At 44.5% G+C, this 20106-nt stretch overlaps 1 protein-coding gene across 1 annotated transcript; it reads left to right on the forward strand.

Moving 5' to 3' along the window:
* The first annotated feature begins 1531 nt into the window (after nucleotides 1-1531).
* On the forward strand, nucleotides 1532-19616 carry LOC140906169 (uncharacterized). Its single transcript, XM_078851335.1, has 5 exons — nucleotides 1532-1578; nucleotides 4861-4890; nucleotides 4967-4992; nucleotides 7188-7918; nucleotides 19527-19616. The coding sequence occupies exons 1-5, from the start codon at nucleotides 1532-1534 to the stop codon at nucleotides 19614-19616; spliced, it is 924 nt and encodes a 307-aa protein (XP_078707461.1).
* The last annotated feature ends 490 nt before the right edge of the window (nucleotides 19617-20106 follow it).

A 20106-nucleotide genomic window follows, 5' to 3' on the forward strand; every position in this document is an offset into this window, starting at 1 on the left:
TCGAAGAGAGTTATTGATAGTATGATAATAGAGTAATTGATATAGTGAGTGGTATATCTAATTAAGCTGTCCACTGTATTTATCTCTTTTCACTTGTTCTGATCCATTCACAATTGCATCTTGATACTGTGATACCATGGGTTCATGGGTACTGCAATAATCTGTGCTCTGAGCCTTCACTTGATACAAATACTGCACGACACCATGCCTAAACTCTCATCTGTTTTCTCTGGTTGTTCTATACTGCATTATTTCTTTCTCAGAGTCATGTCATACATATACTGTTGCTGAAGTGTATATCTCAAACCACAGGTCCTCTAATATTTTTCCTTCCAGGCTTGCTGACAGCAGCTTAGATCCCTTGTTAATTTCCACCTGAATATGGTCATGGAAATTCAAATAATTACATGCCGTGCACATTCTTCTTTTGGAAACAAAAAGGGTTAGGAAAGGTCATTGGAATCTGAGCTGCATAGGCAGTCACGTAATGAAAAAGGGCATCGCAGTCTGTATAGAAGGATAAATGGTATAATTGGTTCGCTTGCACGGTGAGAAAACATTCAGAAATAAAATGGTATCTAAGAAATGGGCTATATCTTTATTCCCTCCCTTTTCCCCCCTCCCACTCTCTCCTGTTTTCAGAGAAGTTCACCAGAAAACAGACCATAATGGGTCTCTCTGACTATTACACTGAGGAATCTGTAGACACTATAGAGTGTAAAGACTGCTTTGGATTTACTTCAAAATGTGTCATTTGCTATACTGCTACTGGATTTAGACCAAAGGATTGAGAGAGAAATGTGTAAAGTTAGGCAATGAAGTAAATGATCTTCAGGAGTCCTCAACCCCTGCTATTCCTATTGAGTTCATTTGCTACTTGTGTGATTGTATGCCAGGATCTGGAACCCTCCCACCCACCCACATATCAGCTGGGTCCCACCAGCTCCGCTTCACCATGTGCCCTCCTCAGTCATGTCCCTGACCCATTCACTAAATTCCTTGCTCCAACCTGACCCACTCCCTACTATTGTACCCAGGCAGCACTCCCCCACCCCCGTCCCAGCAGAAAACACAGCTCTCAGAAAGTCTTCACGCCCTGATATACAAATGTTTCTATTGCTGTTACTCCCTCCCCTGACCTTGTAATTCAACTCACATGAAGTGCTTGTAGCAAAGCAACCCATAAACTTTAAGGCCAGAGGGGATCATCATAATCATCTAGTCTGACCTTCTGCACATCACAGGCCACAGAACCTCATCCACCCACCCACACCCGTAACCTCTGTCTGAGTTACTGAAGTCCTCAAATCATAATTTAAAGACTTCAAGTTAGAGAGAATCCACCATTTATTCTAGATCAAATGAGCAAGTGACCAGTGTCCCACTCTGCAGAGCAAGGCAACTCTCCCCGCCATCCCCCTAGGGTCTCTGCCAATCTGACCTGGGAAAAAATTCCTTCCTGAGCTCAAATACGGTGATCGGTTAGATCCTGAGCCTTGGTGAGACCCACGATTCAGACACTTGCGAAAGAATGGTCGTGTTTCAGAATAGTTGGAGGATGAGTTTACGGCAGGACTGGTAAGAGAAATCACAGACAAGGTTTCTGTTCCAAAATACTGGCAGTTTTTTGTTTAAGAGAAATGGCAATTTTTTTCCAGGCCTTATCTCTCTATAACCCCTAGATCAAATGACCCCAAATTTGGGTTACTAACCTTACCCTGCCCTCTCTTGAGGCACACCATATTTCAAGGAATCCGACTAAGCATGTCTATTTTCGAGGACTTTAGAAGGTTGACCTTTAAACAGAAGTTGTGATACAACCTTTACTATAATGGTGCTGCCATGCATGCCACCGTAATACTGAAAAATCTGCTTTGATGGAAAGCTACCTTAAGGCACATTAAAAGCTATCTCCCTTCATCTAAAGATTCCAACAATGTAGTGAGGTCACATTTCTGTTAAAAACATAATTAGATTTATGTTGGGCACTTTTTATTAATTCAGATGTCTACTTTGGCTCAAAATATTTCTTGACACAGAAAAAAATGTGCTTATAGGCTGAAGTAACAGGTTTTAATGTGAAATGATGAATTGCTTAGAAGCAGCCAAGAGGTTGTTAGTGGACTGTAGTAGTAAATCTTGCCATTTTCTATTGCATATAATATTGAGTGACACATGCCATACAATACAATATTTTATGGGTATGTTGGTACCTGGCTTCTTCGTGAGCCAGAATGGTGTTAACCCTTCCAAGTTCAGTTTCGAAAGGGTTGAGAATTTTTGCATAAGATCTGTTTCCTGAAGTGATTGTATGCTTTGTAGTTAAAAAGAATGGATCCAACTTCCCCAGTGCCTGTGTGAACTCATAAACTGTGGCAGGGTTCTCTGGTTTACCAGAAGTAGGACTAAGCCTTATCTGAGATGCACAAAGCAGAGCTGTGATCTCAGGGAAACAAATGTCCCTTGCTCATTAAAAAACGTGCTCATTAGGATATGAGCAAAAATATAAAACAATGAGAGAATTCATATTAACAGGAAATTGCAGCAGGCCATAATGGTATAAAGCTTAACTTTGGTACCCAGAAAGTTAATGGAGTAAATAAACAATCAATTTGTAAGCTCCTAGAAGATAAAAAGGTGATAAGTAACAGTCAACATGGATTTGTCAAGAACAAATCAAGTCAAACCAGCCTAACAGCCTTCTTCGACAGGGTAACAAGCCTTGTAGATGTGGGGAAGCAACAGATGTGATATATCTTGACTTTAGTAAGGCTTTTGATGCTATCTCATATGACCTTTTCTTAAGCAAACTTGGGAAATATAGCTAGATGCAGTGGGCTAGAACGGCTTTTTGGAGTGGGGGTGCTGAGCTGCACCCCTCTTACCCCCGTCCGTGCCCTTCACTGCCCCCTACAGCTGGGGCTGGGATCAGAGCCGTGGCTTCAGGAGGAGGGGGGACGCAGACAGGGGTAAGGCGGTGGATGCTGGGGCCACAGCTAGGGGTGGGTGCAGACTGCGGGACTGGGGCAGGTGGGCAGACGTGACCCCGAGCCAGAGGCCAGGACCCTGCATGCGGGCTGGCTAGGACCGGCAGCAGAGCCCCCGGACATGGGCAGCGGAGCATTGGCCTCAGCTCCACTCCACCCTCAGTCCTGGCCTCAGCCCAGCTCTGTCCTCATTCCCACTCCACAACCAGGCCAACTCTGCCTCTAGCCCCAGCTGCTCCCCAATCCCAAGTTCTACCCCCAGATGTTTCACTTTTGTCAATTTTTTTAGTGGAGACCTGGGGAAAGGGCTATCTGCACTAGTTAGGCAGAAGGGCTGGTAGAAGATCCCAGGAGTAAAAAAAGGGCCAGGCAGGAAGCCTGGCTTTGAGAGGACTGTGAAACCCAGTTGGAAGATTTGTGGTGAGTAGAGTAGAATGGTTCTGTTTTTTTTTTAAATAGACCAGACTCCAAGAACAGGATGTTATTGAAACAGGTGAGCTTACACGCATTTTTGGGGAGCTGAGGAAGCAGTCATGACCAGATGACCCTGTAATAGTGTCACTTAGAGATTAAAGGTCAAATTGCATTCTCAATTAAACCGGTGAAGGGGAGAGTTATTCTGGGTTGTTACTGCAGCAATTTAGAGCAGAATCAGGCAAACAACCTGAGGTGTCTGAATTAGGCTGTTTTGGCAAAAATTTCCCACTGTTGCTAGCATCTGGGTCCAGGTGGCTGCCAGAATTTTAAGGAGGTCTATGTAATGTGGTTTGTAGGGCTTTGTTCTACACTACTGCTCCCATAGCTGCTATTACTAGTGAAGCTGAAGTGGTGGTTTCTGATGAAAGTGTTTTGCCAGAAAACCCTACTATAGAGATGGTTGATGTGCTAAAATGTCTGCCACACACGGATAATTTAAAATGATACCAATCACCCAGTGAGTTATTTTTTTTGCATCCAAAAAGAAAATGTGGGTAATGATGATATGTGAATATGTGGGGAACATAATCAGAAATATAATGTTCCCATTAAAATAATCACTGCTGTTCCAAAGGTGGATAAAAAGCCTTCATTTCCTTGTTCATTTTAAATGAACAAATACTAAATTTAGAAAAAATGATTAAGATATTATCTTAATGTTAACAAGCTTGATTTTTGCCAATAAATGTAATTACTTTGGTAGTGATTTCTTGCACATAGTCTGTTTAAAAATTCAGACTTTTTTGGCATAGGATTTTTTTGTGTTTAATTAGACTGTTTGCTTCCTGCTAAAAAAGAGAGTCTGATTTTACAAGCCTTACTCACAGTGAGTGGTATTTACACAAGATCCATAAGACCAACTTGAGTGTTTACTCATGCAATTAAATGACTTGCATGCTCCTCTCCCACTGCTGAGCCTCCGCCTAACTGAAGGCCAGAAATCTACTAGTACTTTGACCTATTCTACCTCATCTACATGGAGTATTTCCTCCAACACGCAACATTTTGGCCTGTGAGCCACCAATCAAGCACTGTTTTGTCCACAGCTCTGGCTCTATTGTCCACCATCTCCTATAGGCTAAGACACCACTATTTTGTACCTTGCCTCTAATATACAGGCTAGACTAGAGACTTGTCTTTCCTTCCAATGTAGAGATCTGATATGGATTATTTATGCTTGTCTAAATCATATGTCTTTTGTATTCAGAAGAATTAGGCAGAAGCTAATTTTACAGCTTGTATATTGCAGGTGTCTTCCTATGAATGGTTTCCTCTGGGTAATCTGATCTCAGAAGGATTGAAAGTAACACAGTTTTGATGGCATTCTATGAGATAAACATGTTTTAAGACTGGGATCAGAGCAATTAACTAACATCTGTTAATGTCTTTCATACAGGTCATCTTTCTTTAATCTCTTTAATACAAGGTATAGCACAGAGGTATTTTCTCACACACTGTGGGCTGCATGTTCTTTTGTTATTTACAGGGTGAAAAATCATCAGATGGAGAACAAACAGGAAAAGGCATGGTAAGTGTGAAGCTTAACCCCCTTTGGTAAGTATGAGGGGAAAAGCCAGTGGAATAACAGTGTAGTTGTGCAAATAAGAATTCCCCCCACTAGTCTTTCCAGGGATTTTTTAGAATACAATGGCAGTTCAGTACAGTTGTACTGTGCATATATCTGAGTACTGCATACTGGCTGTCAAGATTCTTTTCAGACAAAGCCTTATTGTTTTGTTAAAATATTTCAAAAGCCCTTACTGTGAGAATAACAAATCTCTCTCTCCTCCAGAGTCCAATACTGTTCAGGGTACGACTGGGAATGCATATCCTTGTCAATGTTAACTACAGAATAATTTCCCTGTAGCCTGTGCTAAAAATCCATTTGAATTGAATGTCTCCTTCTCAAACTTCAAATGACCTGTGTTGTCTTGTGTCAAAATAAAAGCGGACACTGACTCTCTGTTCTGGCCAAGCCATACTCAGTCTGTGAATGGTGGGGAAATGGAGACAAAAGTAACTTTAAGCCACTTTTCCACTTTCACTGAACAGGGTGGAGTAGCCTTAGGGAGGCTCTAATTCACACTCAGTTGTAATGACTCTAGAAGCGGTTGTGGCAGCCCTAAGCATAGGTGCTGGAACTAGGTATGCTGGGGGTGCTACCATAACCCCAGGCTTGAAGGGGTTTCAGGATTTTACAGGCTTTACAGTTTGGTTCAATGGCTCTCAGCAGCCCCACTATACAAATTGTTCCAGCATCCCAGGCCCTGAGTAACTGTAGCAGAGTGACACATACTGTCTTCCAACCATGATCCTGTTTGTCTTCTGTGCTTGGGACTGAGAAGGGTAGCATAAAGCCATTACACCAGGTCTCTGTCATGGGATTCCACCCATTTTATGCTGCCAGAGTGGGAAAAAGGGGCTGCAGCATAACAGAGTTGGGACCAGTAATCTCCAAATTACAATCCTTTTTGTACAGATTTGTCATGTCACCAGTCTACAGTTTAAACCAGTGAGATTATTTACCTGCAGCTTTTCAAAGTTATATTTCTGTATATTAGTTATTACTTATGAGCTGGACAACCACATACAGTATGAATGCACCAGGTAGAGGACTTTAGGCAAATCTGAACTATCGCCATTAATTTTGTGCAAGCAATAATGTGAGAGCATCCATTTGCATATGCAAAACACATATTTGTATGTGCAGATTTGGTAATTAGATGTATAATTTCCTGACTGTCAGGGTTAAAAGCCTGTGTGCATGGGCAAGTGTGGTTTACTCATATGTACATTTAGTTTGCACAGATTTAGAGGCCAGACTGAGAGTGGCAAAAAATGTTGCTTTATATTGATGATTGCTACACAATAACTAGCTGTTGCCCCAATCCAAAGGCATTTGACTCTAATGAGCTTTGGATCTGGCTTTGTGTAACTAACCCAGGGATCTGGACACAGTAAGTAGTTCTCATGTTATTGAGGCATATCAGCAACTTCTTGAAGATAGTCCAGAATATTTTCCAGAAAATAGACGGGCAAGGAGCTCATTCATCTTAGTTTCAGACAGTTTCACTATATTTAAGACAGATTATGTTTTCTTTAAGAAAACAATTTCTATTCATGCTTCAACTATTTTTCAGTGTTTTCTGATCACTTCCAATTCTGTGAATATCTAGAGCCATATCATTCTTTGTTGTACAACAAATAGTTTATTGTGGAACGGAAAAACCATTCTGCTAAAGATAACATAATTTTTACTCTTTATTTTCAAGTAGAAAAAATAAATTAATCAAACTAGATAAAACCTCTTAATAACCCATATTGCATTTTTAGCATAAAGTTTAAACAAAAAGACATAGCACATAATGACAAAGGTCGGAAAACAAAGTGTATCTAGGATAAATATTCAAAACAAAATGAATGGTTTTGCCCTTTCTCCTAAAAAGAACATAAACATAAATCAGGGTTGTTTTTCTGAAAAACCACAAATCTAGTGCAACCACTTTCCAAAACAACCCTTGTGGTGAAGAGCCCAAAATAAACAAAGATTGCCCACAAAAAGAGTTTCTGGACCATCTATGCGTTTTCCATATCTCTTCAAAATGACAGCTCAGGATAACTTTCAAGTGCATGGGTACGTACAACATATCCCAACAGGACTGGGGTGTGTATCCTATCCAAATGTGAATATAATAACCTGAGCTCTCTCGGTTCATTTGACAGGACTACATGGCAAATGTTCATCGAAATATGAACAAGAGGCTGCTCGGCAGCTCTCCAACACGAGTTTCTACAAGCCATTACCCTCTGATCCCACTGAGAGTTACCAAAAGCAACTACAGCATTTGCTCAAGAAACTTCCTGAAAAAGCACAAGATCAAATCCGCACAGACACACCCCTGGAACCCCGACCTGGGATATTCTATCTACTACCCAAGATCCATAAACCTGGAAATCCTGGGCGCCCCATCATCTCAGGCATTGGCACCCTGACAGCAGGATTGTCTGGCTATGTAGACTCCCTCCTCAGGCCCTACGCTACTAGCACTCCCAGCTACCTTCGAGACACCACTGACTTCCTGAGGAAACTTCAATCCATCGGTGATCTTCCTGATAACACCATCCTGGCAACTATGGATGTAGAAGCCCTCTACACCAACATTCCACACAAAGATGGACTACAAGCCGTCAAGAACACTATCCCCGATAATGTCACGGCTAACCTGGTAGCTGAACTTTGTGACTTTGTCCTTACCCATAACTACTTCACATTTGGGGACAATGTATACCTTCAGATCAGCGGCACTGCTATGGGTACCCGCATGGCCCCACAGTATGCCAACATTTTTATGGCTGATTTAGAACAACGCTTCCTCAGCTCTCGTCCCCTAAAGCCCCTACTCTACTTGCGCTATATTGATGACATCTTCATTATCTGGACCCATGGAAAAGAAGCCCTTGAGGAATTCCACCATGATTTCAACAATTTCCATCCCACCACCAACCTCAGCCTGGTCCAGTCCACACAAGAGATCCACTTCCTGGACACTACAGTGCTAATAAACAATGGTCACATAAACACCACCCTATACCGGAAACCTACTGACTGCTATTCCTACCTGCATGCCTCCAGCATTCACCCTGACCACACCACACGATCCATCGTCTACAGCCAAGCTCTGCGATACAACCGCATTTGCTCCAACCCCTCAGACAGAGACAAACACCTACAAGATCTCTGTCAAGCTTTCTTACAACTACAATACCCACCTGCAGAAGTAAAGAAACAGATTGATAGAGCCAGAAGAGTTCCCAGAAGTTACCTACTACAGGACAGGCCTAACAAAGAAAATAACAGAACGCCGCTAGCCGTCACCTTCAGCCCCCAACTAAAACCCCTCCAACGCATTATTAAGGATCTACAACCTATCCTAAAGGATGACCCAACACTCTCACAAATCTTGGGAGACAGGCCAGTCCTTGCCTACAGACAGCCCCGCAACCTGAAGCAAATACTCACCAACAACCACATACCACACAACAGAACCACTAACCCAGGAACTTATCCTTGCAACAAAGCCCGTTGCCAATTGTGCCCACATATCTATTCAGGGGACACCATCACAGGGCCTAATAACATCAGCCACACTATCAGAGGCTCGTTCACCTGCACATCCACCAATGTGATATATGCCATCATGTGCCAGCAATGCCCCTCTGCCATGTACATTGGTCAAACTGGACAGTCTCTACGTAAAAGAATAAATGGACACAAATCAGATGTCAAGAATTATAACATTCATAAACCAGTCGGAGAACACTTCAATCTCTCTGGTCACGCAATCACAGACATGAAGGTCGCTATCTTAAAACAAAAAAACTTCAAATCCAGACTCCAGCGAGAAACTGCTGAATTGGAATTCATTTGCAAATTGGATACTATTAATTTAGGCTTAAATAGAGACTGGGAGTGGCTAAGTCATTATGCAAGGTAGCCTGTTTCCTCTTGGTTTTCCCTACCCCCCCCCCCCAGATGTTCTGGTTTAACTTGGATTTAAACTTGAAGAGTGGTCAGTTTGGATGAGCTATTACCAGCAGGAGAGTGAGTTTGTGTGTGTATGGGGGTGGGGGGGGATGTGAGAAAACCTGGATTTGTGCAGGAAATAGCCCAACTTGATTGTCATGCACATTGTGTAAAGAGTTGTCACTTTGGATGGGCTATCACCAGCAGGAGAGTGAATTTGTGTGGGGGGGTGGAGGGTGAGAAAACCTGGATTTATGCTGGAAATGGCCCACCTGATGATCACTTTAGATAAGCTATTACCAGCAGGACAGTGGGGTGGGAGGAGGTATTGTTTCATATTCTCTGTGTATATATAAAGCCTGCTGCAGTTTCCACGATATGCATCTGAGGAAGTGAGCTGTAGCTCACGAAAGCTTATGCTCTAATAAATTGGTTAGTCTCTAAGGTGCCACAAGTACTCCTTTTCTTTAATCTAAAGTTTGACACATCTCAATGTGGCTTAGTTACTGCCAATGTAAAACTCTCTGTCCTACCATTTCAGTGAACATGTGAGAGGCTGCTTGCTACAGAGAGAAACACATTGTTCTTAGGTTTCAGAGTAACAGCCGTGTTAGTCTGTATTCGCAAAAAGAAAAGGAGTACTTGTGGCACCTTAGAGACTAACCAATTTATTTGAGCATGAGCTTTCGGGAGCTACAGCTCACTTCATCGGATGCATTGTTCTTAATCTACCTAATTGTTAATTGCCACGGGGCAAAAGTGGATATCAATTCAAAGCTAACATTCTTGGTTTTGTAAGTTGTACCCATGTGAACATTAGGTATCTTTCCTTTGTATACCAAGTGTTAGTGCCTATTCATTTAAACTATGTGTCTTTCTCAAAATGCTTTCAGTTACATGTCTTAGCCACAGAGCTCACCCAATTTCCTCTCCTCAAGCCCATGAAGGCAGGAGAGGGGGATGTAGTAATCTTAATAGGGGCCAAGAGTTTTTCTTTTCCCTTCTGGCCCTTCTGGCTGGGCATTGTAGTATCTTGAAGTTGTTTAATAAAACACTGCAGCTTTGTTTTTTGTGTTCTAGTCACACAAACCCCACCACAAGTGAATCCCATTAGTACAGCCTCACAGGAATCTCAGGCTTCTGTACAGTATATCCAGATGGACTTGGGGCCTCTAACATTCAGTTCTTGTATTTTGCTCTCTAAAGGGAAACAAAATTTAAACCATCATTTAAAATTCCCCATAGCCCTAATAGGATAACTGGTGTTGTTTTCAAAAGCAAATAATCTTTAACAAGCAAATGAAACTTCCTCTAGATTAGATCTGTGTAAATGTGGTAAAAAAAAAAATGTTCCCATGGCATTTTTACAAAGACTCACCACGTTTGGAGGTAATTTTGCAACTGTGAAAAATGTAGCAGTAGTCGTAGTTATAAATTGTATCAATTTATTTTGATTTCAGTCTAAAAGAAGCTCCTCTCCAAAGGGTGCCACTGAAACCCTTGACTTGCATTTTGAAATATAGTAACATAGGAATTCCACTCACAACACCAGACAAAAACTCAGCTCTCTTCCCTCCCTCCCTCCCACATATTGTTGCATCCAAATTAAGGGATCCATGTCGTTTAAAACCCCACTGCTCTTCCCCACCAGACAGCAATCTCCCCCTCTCCTCCAATGCCCACTCAAACAGATGGGCTTTGCAGCCTACTTGGAAGGTCAATAAACTGAGATTTGTTGGGGAGAGCCTTCCAAAGGAGAGTGGCCCTTTGGGGAAAAGCTCTGCCAGCAGCCCCTTGCCTTATACCCCTATAATAAATAATCATTGTTTTGGTGTACTGGATTTTTCATAGGGAAGGGGAAGAGAGCCTGGTGTGAGGTACAGATGATCTGTGTTCTTTGACACTATAGAAACGTATTCATAATTTGTCTGTATCCTTCTGCCCACTCAATCCATGCCATCATAGAGCTCAGTCCTGCAAACGTGGACTTCCACTAATGCAATGAGAGTGAGTTTGTTCCCAGCCTAATTTATCAAAATTGGTTAAAGGAGAGGCAGTGTAGTCTAACAGACAGGGCACTGGATTGGTCATCAAGTGACTTCAGTGCCATTCCTGGCTCTCTCGCTGACCAGCCGTATGACTTTGGGCAAGTAACTTACCTCTCTGTTTCCTCTCCCACCCCTTGTCTATTTAGATTGTAAATTTGTTGGGGCAGGGATTGTCTGTGTTGCTGAACTCTGTGCCTGTACCATGCCTAGCACACTAAGGCCTCAATATCATTTGAGACTTCAGTAATCAGTTGTGGATTATCCAGTGGGCCTAAGGGGCCCATGCCCGGGGCTCCCGGAAAATGGGCACCTCAGCAGCCCAGAGTCCTGGCAGAAGCCGTGGGGTGGCCCAGCGCCCCAATGTTGGTTCCCGGCAGCAGCGCCCGGTGGGGGAAACTCCAGCACCCGGACTACGGTCCCTAGCAACAGAGTCAGGGCTAGAGGAGCTCTCACTCCCCACTGCGGGGACGTGGCTGGGGGGACAGAGTTTCTCCGGTCCTGGGGCTGCACTGGGAGGGAGAGGGGACAGAAATAAGGGAACAAGGGGTGGGGGGCAAGGGGCAGGGCTGCGTGGGAAGGGGTGGAATGGGGGCAGGGTTGTGGGTGGAAGGGCCATAGGTTCTGGCACAGGGGGGCCCCCAAACTTGATCTGGCCCAGAAGACCTTAATCTATCTCTGGGCTTAATACAAGTAGATAATAAATGAGAGGGAAATCTCCTGACCACCAGTGCTCGTAGGAAAAAGTGTGAAAAATTCCTACATTTGAAATCACAGAATTACTGTACTCATGTACTCTAGTTATTTGCTGGGCAACACATACAGCCAAATAGGTATCAAATAGGTTTGTAATGGGCCTGATCCTGAGAACTCCCACTGATATCAATGGGAGCTGTGGATGCTCAGCACCTTGTACGATCAAGCCTATTTAGAGAAGCCAGATTTGGGTCTGGTCCTGTGAGATGCTCAGTGGTTTCTGCCAGGTGTGGAGCACTCAGGGCTCCTACTGAAGATGATGAGGTCCCAGGGCCTCAGAATAATGTAATATCTGGCATTTAATGTGTAATTCTGCTTCTCCTTAAGTCAATAGCAAACTCCCAGTGATTTCAATAGTGCAAGATCAGGCTGATAGATTTGCCAGATTTTTATGAGAAGGAATCTGTCTGCCACTACATTTTGTAACAGATTGGTGACCATATATAAAGGACTGGTAATTATAATATTTAATCTGTCTTAAGTAAGAACTGAGCAGCATCTCAGAATCACTTTCTTTGAGCTGAAGTCTGTGCAGTGTAGTCTCACCTACAGAACTATAGGAAGGGGATTAAAGAACACTGTAAATATTTACCACAAGTTTATCAGTGCTTAAACTTTGCAGCACTGTTGTTCCTTTGCTGAGCAGTAGCAGATTTTGTGGCCTAACTCATCAATTTCTCATCAGAAATCAGTGATGCAGAGTATGGATATTGTCTTAATTGTAATTTGTTTTATTTACATGGTATGCACCAGTCCTTGGACAGAGGTGCTCAAACAGCATGGAGGGATTCCTTTCTTTTAGCAATCTCAGCTCAAATACCAATGCCTGGTTCCTAGGGTGCAATTCTGCCTCAAGAATCAGATAGTACTTAGACTAACTCAGAGGAGAAACACTCCTTCTGCTTGTGTCCCCAAAGCTCTGGCATCACAAGACTAGCAACAATGAAGTACCTGAAAGACTGAATGAGGCTCATAAGCTAAGAAACAAAATTTGTAGAACTATGTTTAATTTGGGATTGGTCCTGCTTTTGAGCAGGGGGTTGGACTAGATGACCTCCTGAGGTCCCTTTCAACCCTGATATTCTGTGATTCTATGATTCTATGTTTAACGGCACCATTTGGTGACTATTGCCACACTGGTACTGTATTGCTCCAGTCACAGCAGCTCCCAAAATAATATAATATGGTATTGTGAAAGATAAATAGTTGCTGTCATATTGATGTATAACAAGTTACTTAGGTCAAAGATATACTATGGGGGAAATCCCCTGCTGTAGCTTCCTTGAGTGAACTGGAGTTACTAAGTGGTGTTTCATGAGATGTCACCAGGTCACAGAATCAGGTCTGCTGTGTGGTGGCTGATGTTATGACCGGGGAGCAAATGCCAGAAAGAAATCAGACTGTACCTCGACCTTCTGTGCAAAAGCAGAGGAGGGTAAAGAGCTTCCTCCAACCTTTGCCGACCATTCCATACAGACCAGCATTTCAGTCTGGTCTCTCTCCTAAGCACAGGAACTGATCCCTGCTAGCATCCTCGGAGGCACTAACTACCCCAATAGGATGAGGATGGCTGAGGAGACTGCAGGGCCGTGTCTGCCCTAACCAATGGAGCAGGGTGACTGTGGAGGGGAAAACATGCTGCACCCACCTGATACATGGTGCAGTAGACATGCTCATAGTGCTCCTCTAGGGATCTTAGGGTATGTCTACACTACGGAATAAGGTTGAATTTATAGAAGTCGGTTTTTTAGAAATCGGTTTTATATATTTGAGTGTGTGTGTCCCCACAGAAAATGCTCTAAGTGCATTAACTCGGCAGAGCGCTTCCACAGTACCGAGGCTAGAGTCGACTTCCGGAGCGTTGCACTGTGGGTAGCTATCTCACAGTTCCCGCAGTCTCCGCTGCCCAGTGGAATTCTGGGTTGAGATCCCAATGCCTGATGGGGCTAAAACATTGTTGCGGGTGGTTCTGGGTCCATATTGTCAGGCCCATGTTCCCTCCCTCCCTCTGTGAAAGCAAGGGCAGACAATCGTTTCGCGCCTTTTTTCCTGAGTTACCTGTGCAGACGCCATACCATGGCAAGCATGGAGCCCGCTCAGGTAACCGTCACTGTATGTCTCCTGGGTGCTGGCAGACGCGGTTTGGCATTGCTACACAGTAGCAGCAACCCATTGCCTTCTGGCAGCTGATGGTGCAAAAGGACTGGTAGCCGTCATCGTCGTGTCCGAGGTGTTCCTGGCCACGTCATCTGGGAGCGCCTGGGCAGACATGGGCGCAGGGACTAAATTTGGAGTGACTTGACCAGGTCATTCTCTTTAGTCCTGCACTCAGTCCTATTGAACCGTCTTATGGTGAACAGGCAGACGATACGGATTGCTAGCAATCCTATTGCACCATCTTCTGCCGAGCAGCCATGAGATGTGGATGGCATGCAGTCGTTCTGCACCGTCTGCTGCCAGCCAAAGATGTAAAAGATAGATGGAGTGGATCAAAACAAGAAATAGACCATATTTGTTTTGTACTCATTTGCCTCCTACCCCGTCTAGGGGACTCATTCCTCTAGGTCACACTGCAGTCACTCACAGGGAAGGTGCAGTGAGGTAAATCTAGCCATGTATCAATCAGAGGCCAGACTAACCTCCTTGTTCCAATAAGAACAATAACTTAGGTGCACCATTTCTTATTGGAACCCTCCGTGAAGTCCTGCCTGGAATACTCCTTGATGTGAAGCCACCCCCTTTGTTGATTTTAGCTCCCTGAAGCCAACCCTGTAAGCCATGTCGTCAGTCGCCCCTCCCTCCGTCAGAGCAATGGCAGACAATCGTTCCGCGCCTTTTTTCTGTGCGGACACCATACCAAGGCAAGCATGGAGGCCGCTCAGCTCACTTTGGCAATTAGGAGCACATTAAACACCACACGCATTATCCAGCAGTATATGCAGCACCAGAACCTGGCAAAGCGATACCGGGCGAGGAGGCGACGTCAGCGCGGTCACATGAGTGATTAGGACATGGACACAGATTTCTCTGAAAGCATGGGCCCTGCCAATGCATGCATCATGGTGCTAATGGGGCAGGTTCATGCTGTGGAATGCAGATTCTGGGCTCAGGAAACAAGCACAGACTGGTGGGAACGCATAGTGTTGCAGGTCTGGGACGATTCCCAGCAGCTGCGAAACTTTCGGATGCGTAAGGGCACTTTCATGGAACTTTGTGACTTGCTTTCCCCTGCCCTGAAGCACATGAATACCAAGATGAGAGCAGCCCTCACAGTTGAGAAGCGAGTGGTGATAGCCCTATGGAAGCTTGCAACGCCAGACAGCTACCGGTCAGTTGGGAATCAATTTGGAGTGGGCAAATCTACTGTGGGGGCTGCTGTGATGCAAGTAGCCCACGCAATCAAAGATCTGCTGATATCAAGGGTAGTGACCCTGGGAAATGTGCAGGTCATAGTGCACAGCTTTGCTGCAATGGGATTCCCTAACTGCGGTGGGGCCATAGACGGAACCCATAGTCCTATCTTGGCACCGGAGCACCAAGCCGCCGAGTACATAAACCGCAAGGGGTACTTTTCAATAGTGCTGCAAGCTCTGGTGGATCACAAGGGACGTTTCACCAACATCAATGTGGGATGGCTGGGAAAGGTACATGACGCTTGCATCTTCATGAACTCTGGTCTGTTTCAAAAGCTGCAGGAAGGGACTTTATTCCCGGACCAGAAAATAACAGTTGGGGATGTTGAAATGCCTATATGTATCCTTGGGGACCCAGCCTACCCCTGAATGCCATGGCTCATGAAGTCGTACATAGGTAGCCTGGACAGTAGTCAGGAGCTGTTCAACTACAGGCTGAGCAAGTGCAGAATGGTGGTAGAATGTGCATTTGGACGTTTAAAGGCACGCTGGCGCAGTTTACTGACTCGCTTAGACCTCAGCGAAACCAATATTCCCACTGTTATTACTGCTTGCTGTGTGCTCCACAATATCTGTGAGAGTAAGGGGGAGATGTTGATGGTGGGGTGGGAGGTTGAGGCAAATTGCCTGGCTGCTGGTTACGCGCAGCCCGACACCAGGGCGGTTAGAAGAGCACAGGAGGGTGCGGTACGCATCAGAGAAGCTTTAAAAACCAGTTTCATGACTGGCCAGGCTACGGTGTGAAAGTTCTGTTTGTTTCTCCTTGATGAAACCCCCCCGCCCCTTGGTTCACTCTACTTCCCTGTAAGCTAACCACCCTCCCCTCCTCCCTTCGATCACCTCTTGCAGAGGCAATAAAGTCATTGTTGCTTCACATTCATGCATTCTTTATTCATTCATCACACAAATAGGGGGATGACTACCAAGGTAGCCCAGGAGGGGTGGTGGAGGAGGGAAGGAAAATGCCACACAGCACTTTAAAAGTTTACAACTTTAAAATTTATTGAATGACAGTCTTCTTTTTTTGGGGCAATCCTCTGTGGCGGAGTGGCTGGTTGGCTGGTGGCCCCCCCACCGTGTTCTTGGGCTTCTGGGTGTGGAGGCTATGGAACTTGGGGAGGAGAGCAGTTGGTTACACAGGGGCTGTAGTGGCAGTCTGTGCTCCAGCTGCCTTTGCTGCTGCTCAACCATACACTGGAGCATACTGGTTTGGTCCTCCAGCAGCCTCAGCATTGAATCCTGCCTCCTCTCATCACGCTGCCACCACATTTGAGCTTCAGCCCTCTCTTCAGCCCGCCACTTACTCTCTTCAGCCCGCCACCTCTCCTCCCAGTCATTCTGTGCTTTCCTGCACTCTGACATTATTTGTCTCCATGCATTCGTCTGTGCTCTGTCAGTGCGGGAGGACAGCATGAGCTCGGAGAACATTTCATCTCGATTGCGTTTTTTTTTCTTTCTAATCTTCACTAGCTTCTGGGAAGGAGAAGATCCTGTGATCATTGAAACACATGCAGCTGGTGGAGAAAAAAAAGGGACAGCGGTATTTAAAAAGACACATTTTATAAAACAGTGGCTACACTCTTTCAGGTGTACTCTTTCTAACACACTTGCTGTTAACATTACATACATAGCACATGTGCTTTTGTTACAAGGTCGCATTTTGCCTCCCCCCACCACGTGGCTACCCCCTCAACCCTTCCCCCCCTCCCTGTGGCTAACAGCGGGGAACATTTCTGTTTAGCCACAGGCAAACAGCCCAGCAGGAACGGGCTCCTCTGAGTGTACCCTGAAGAAAAGCACTCTATTTCAACCAGGTGACCATGAATTTTATCTCACTCTCCTGAGGATAACACAGAGAGATAAAGAACGGATGTTGTTTGAACGCCAGCAAACATACACTGCAATGCTTTGTTGTACAATGATTCCCGAGTACGTGTTACTGGCCTGGAGTGGTAAAGTGTCCTACCATGAAGGACGCAATAAGGCTGCCCTCCCCAGAAACCTTTTGCAAAGGCTTTGGGAGTACATCCAGGAGAGCCGCGAATGCCAGGGCAAAGTAATCCTTTCACATGCTTGCTTTTAAACTATGTATGGTATTTTAAAAGGTACACTCACCGGAGGTCCCTTCTCCGCCTGCTAGGTCCAGGAAGCAGCCTTGGGTGGGTTCAGGGGGTACTGGCTCCAGGTCCAGGGTGAGAAACAGTTCCTGGCTGTTGGGAAAATCGGTTTCTCCGCTTGCTTGCTGTGAGCTATCTACAACCTCCTCCTCCTCATCATCATCTTCTTCGTCCCCAAAACCTGCTTCCGTGTTGCCTCCATCTCCATTGAAGGAGTCAAACAACATGGCTGGGGTAGTGGTGGCTGAACCCCCTAAAATGGCATGCAGCTCATCATAGAAGCGGCATGTTTGGGGCTCTGACCCGGAGCGGCCGTTCGCCTCTCTGGTTTTCTGGTAGGCTTGCCTCAGCTCCTTAAGTTTCACGCGGCACTGCTTCGGGTCCCTGTTATGGCCTCTGTCCTTCATGCCCTGGGAGATTTTGACAAAGGTTTTGGCATTTCAAAAACTGGAACGGAGTTCTAAGAGCACGGATTCCTCTCCCCAAACAGCGATCAGATCCCGTACCTCCTGTTTGGTCCATGCTGGAGCTCTTTTGCGATTCTGGGACTCTATCATGGTCACCTCTGCTGATGAACTCTGCATGGTCACCTGCAGCTTGCCACGCTGGCCAAACAGGAAATGAGATTCAAAAGTTTGCGGTTCTTTTCCTGTCTACCTGGCCAGTGCATCTGAGTTGAGAGTGCTGTCCAGAGCGGTCACAATGGAGCACTCTGGGATAGCTCTCGGAGGCCAATACCGTCGAATTGTGTCCACAGTACCCCAAATTTGAGCCGGCAAGGCCGATTTAAGCGCTAATCCACTTGTCAGGGGTGGAGTAAGGAAATCGATTTTAAGAGCCCTTTAAGTCAAAATAAAGGGCTTCATCGTGTGGACGGGTGCAGGTTTACATCGATTTAATGCTGCTAAATTCGACCTAAAGTCCTAGTATAGACCAGGGCTTAGTGAGTTGTTATGCTTCCCTTTGGCACAATTCTTCCCAGAACTTCTCCTTGGGTGGTGTGCTTTCCCACTCACCCAAACACAGGTCAGTAGCCATCTGCACAATCTGGGGTAAAATGTACATGTGTTTAGCTTGCAGACTGATGCTTGTTTCAAAAATAATGCAGTTAACGTCCTACCCATTCCTCACATTTGTTTCAACAATTTATCTGAAAGTATCTGAAATGCTTCATCCATGATCCCTTTTGTCTGAACACATTTGGGCCCAAACCCACAGACCTTTACTCATGTGAATATTCCTTGTCCATGCAAGTATTCCCACTGAACACAAGGTGTTTCCGCAGGCGTAAATCTTCGATAGTTAAAACTTTGCAGGATGGATGATTTTTTATTAATGCCTCCTGACCAGAATGATGATAAAAAGTTTATCTTTTGTTTGCTGGCTAAATCCCACCTCCTCTGTCAAATGTACTGTTTTTCATCCTTTACACAATTGATCCCAGTAGCCACTGCTAGTACTCATGTCCTCAAGTCTTTTTTGGCTCGTGATATTAAAGATCAACAGCACTGGGTCAACACTTAAAGGAAGAGTCATTATTTATTATCCTGTTTAGTCAAAGGTTCCAAATTGCAATGCAATGACAGCTGTGAGGATATCCAAATGCTATTTTCTCTCCTTTTGTTTAGTTGAGGACATTTATTTAGGTTGTCTTGAAACTACAGGTTTAGTGTTGCAACACTTTGCTACAAAACTGGTTGTTTAATAAAAAGAAAATTATTTAAGATTTTCCCTGGAGATTCTTTTCTTAGCATCTGACTTGAGAAAGTCTGGTTATAAAATGCTTATATGAAAGGAGAAGTTAGCCTGTTTGAAAAGAGAACTGGAGAGCAGGTTACATGTTATAACGATCACTTCTGCCTGAAAAGTGCCGGTCCACTTTCACTAGTTTTAGCCTTCAGCGGCTGAAGCAGCAACCATAAGTTCATGATTCACTTGCTTTTTAGGGAGTTGCACAATGTAGATAATCAAAGAAATGAGCGTATGTCTTGTATTAGCTGGTAAAAAGAGAAGGACTTGCATCTACCCCTCCCCCTACCTCCCTCATGTTGCAGTGCTAATGCTGACTGTGGACAGAGCAAATATTTCCTTGTAAAATGAGACAATACAGGAAGTGTTCAAAAGAATAAATTCATTGGCTTACTGTAATGTCCATCACTGGAAATGTTTAAATCATAATTGGATGTTTTTCTGAAATTTTCAAACAGGAATTAATTCAGCAAACTCCTATGGCCTGCGTTATACAGGAGGTCAGACAAGATGATCACGTTGGTCCTTTCTGTCCTTATAATGCATAGCTATGTAGAATAGTGTGAGAGAGGGGGAGAAATCCTGTTAAAGCTGGCATCATAGTTTTTACTGTAGGTCTCCAGTAGCAAATCAATGACATTATTGTATTCTGTTTTGTGTACTGGTGTGGAAAATTGAAAGGAAGAAAAGAAGAAATGTTAATTATTTCATGGACAAGAACATGCACATTTTTTGAAAGAGGAGGATGGGCTGCATAGTATCTTACCCATGCATGACAAAAATGTTCTAGAATACAACACTGCAATTTAAAGTATCCTAGGTTAACCCTACTTACACGGGATGGCTTTTTTGTCCTCCTTTAGTGGTTGCACCACAGATGTTTGAGTTGCTGGCTTTGAGCTAACAGCTGAATCTTTTAGCTCAATCAGCAGAGGTTCATGCTTTCATATCTGGAAATCCCAGGTCCAAATCCTCCTGCCAATGGCCCATCCAGGGGTGTTGCATTAAACTAGCCTGTTTACATCCTAGCAGGGGTTT

The sequence above is a fragment of the Lepidochelys kempii genome, chromosome 2 (genome assembly GCF_965140285.1).
Source record: "Lepidochelys kempii isolate rLepKem1 chromosome 2, rLepKem1.hap1, whole genome shotgun sequence".
NCBI classification, from domain to species: domain Eukaryota; kingdom Metazoa; phylum Chordata; order Testudines; family Cheloniidae; genus Lepidochelys; species Lepidochelys kempii.

Bases quoted from the DNA above. Each gene is read 5' to 3' on its own strand.
- LOC140906169 (XM_078851335.1), top strand. From the start codon at position 1,532: ATGGTCGTGTTTCAGAATAGTTGGAGGATGAGTTTACGGCAGGACTG. The intron at 4,891-4,966 runs GTATAGCACAGA...AAAAATCATCAG, and splicing joins TTTAATCTCTTTAATACAAG to ATGGAGAACAAACAGGAAAA. The intron at 7,919-19,526 runs GCCCTTGAGGAA...ATTTTCAAACAG, and splicing joins TCTGGACCCATGGAAAAGAA to GAATTAATTCAGCAAACTCC.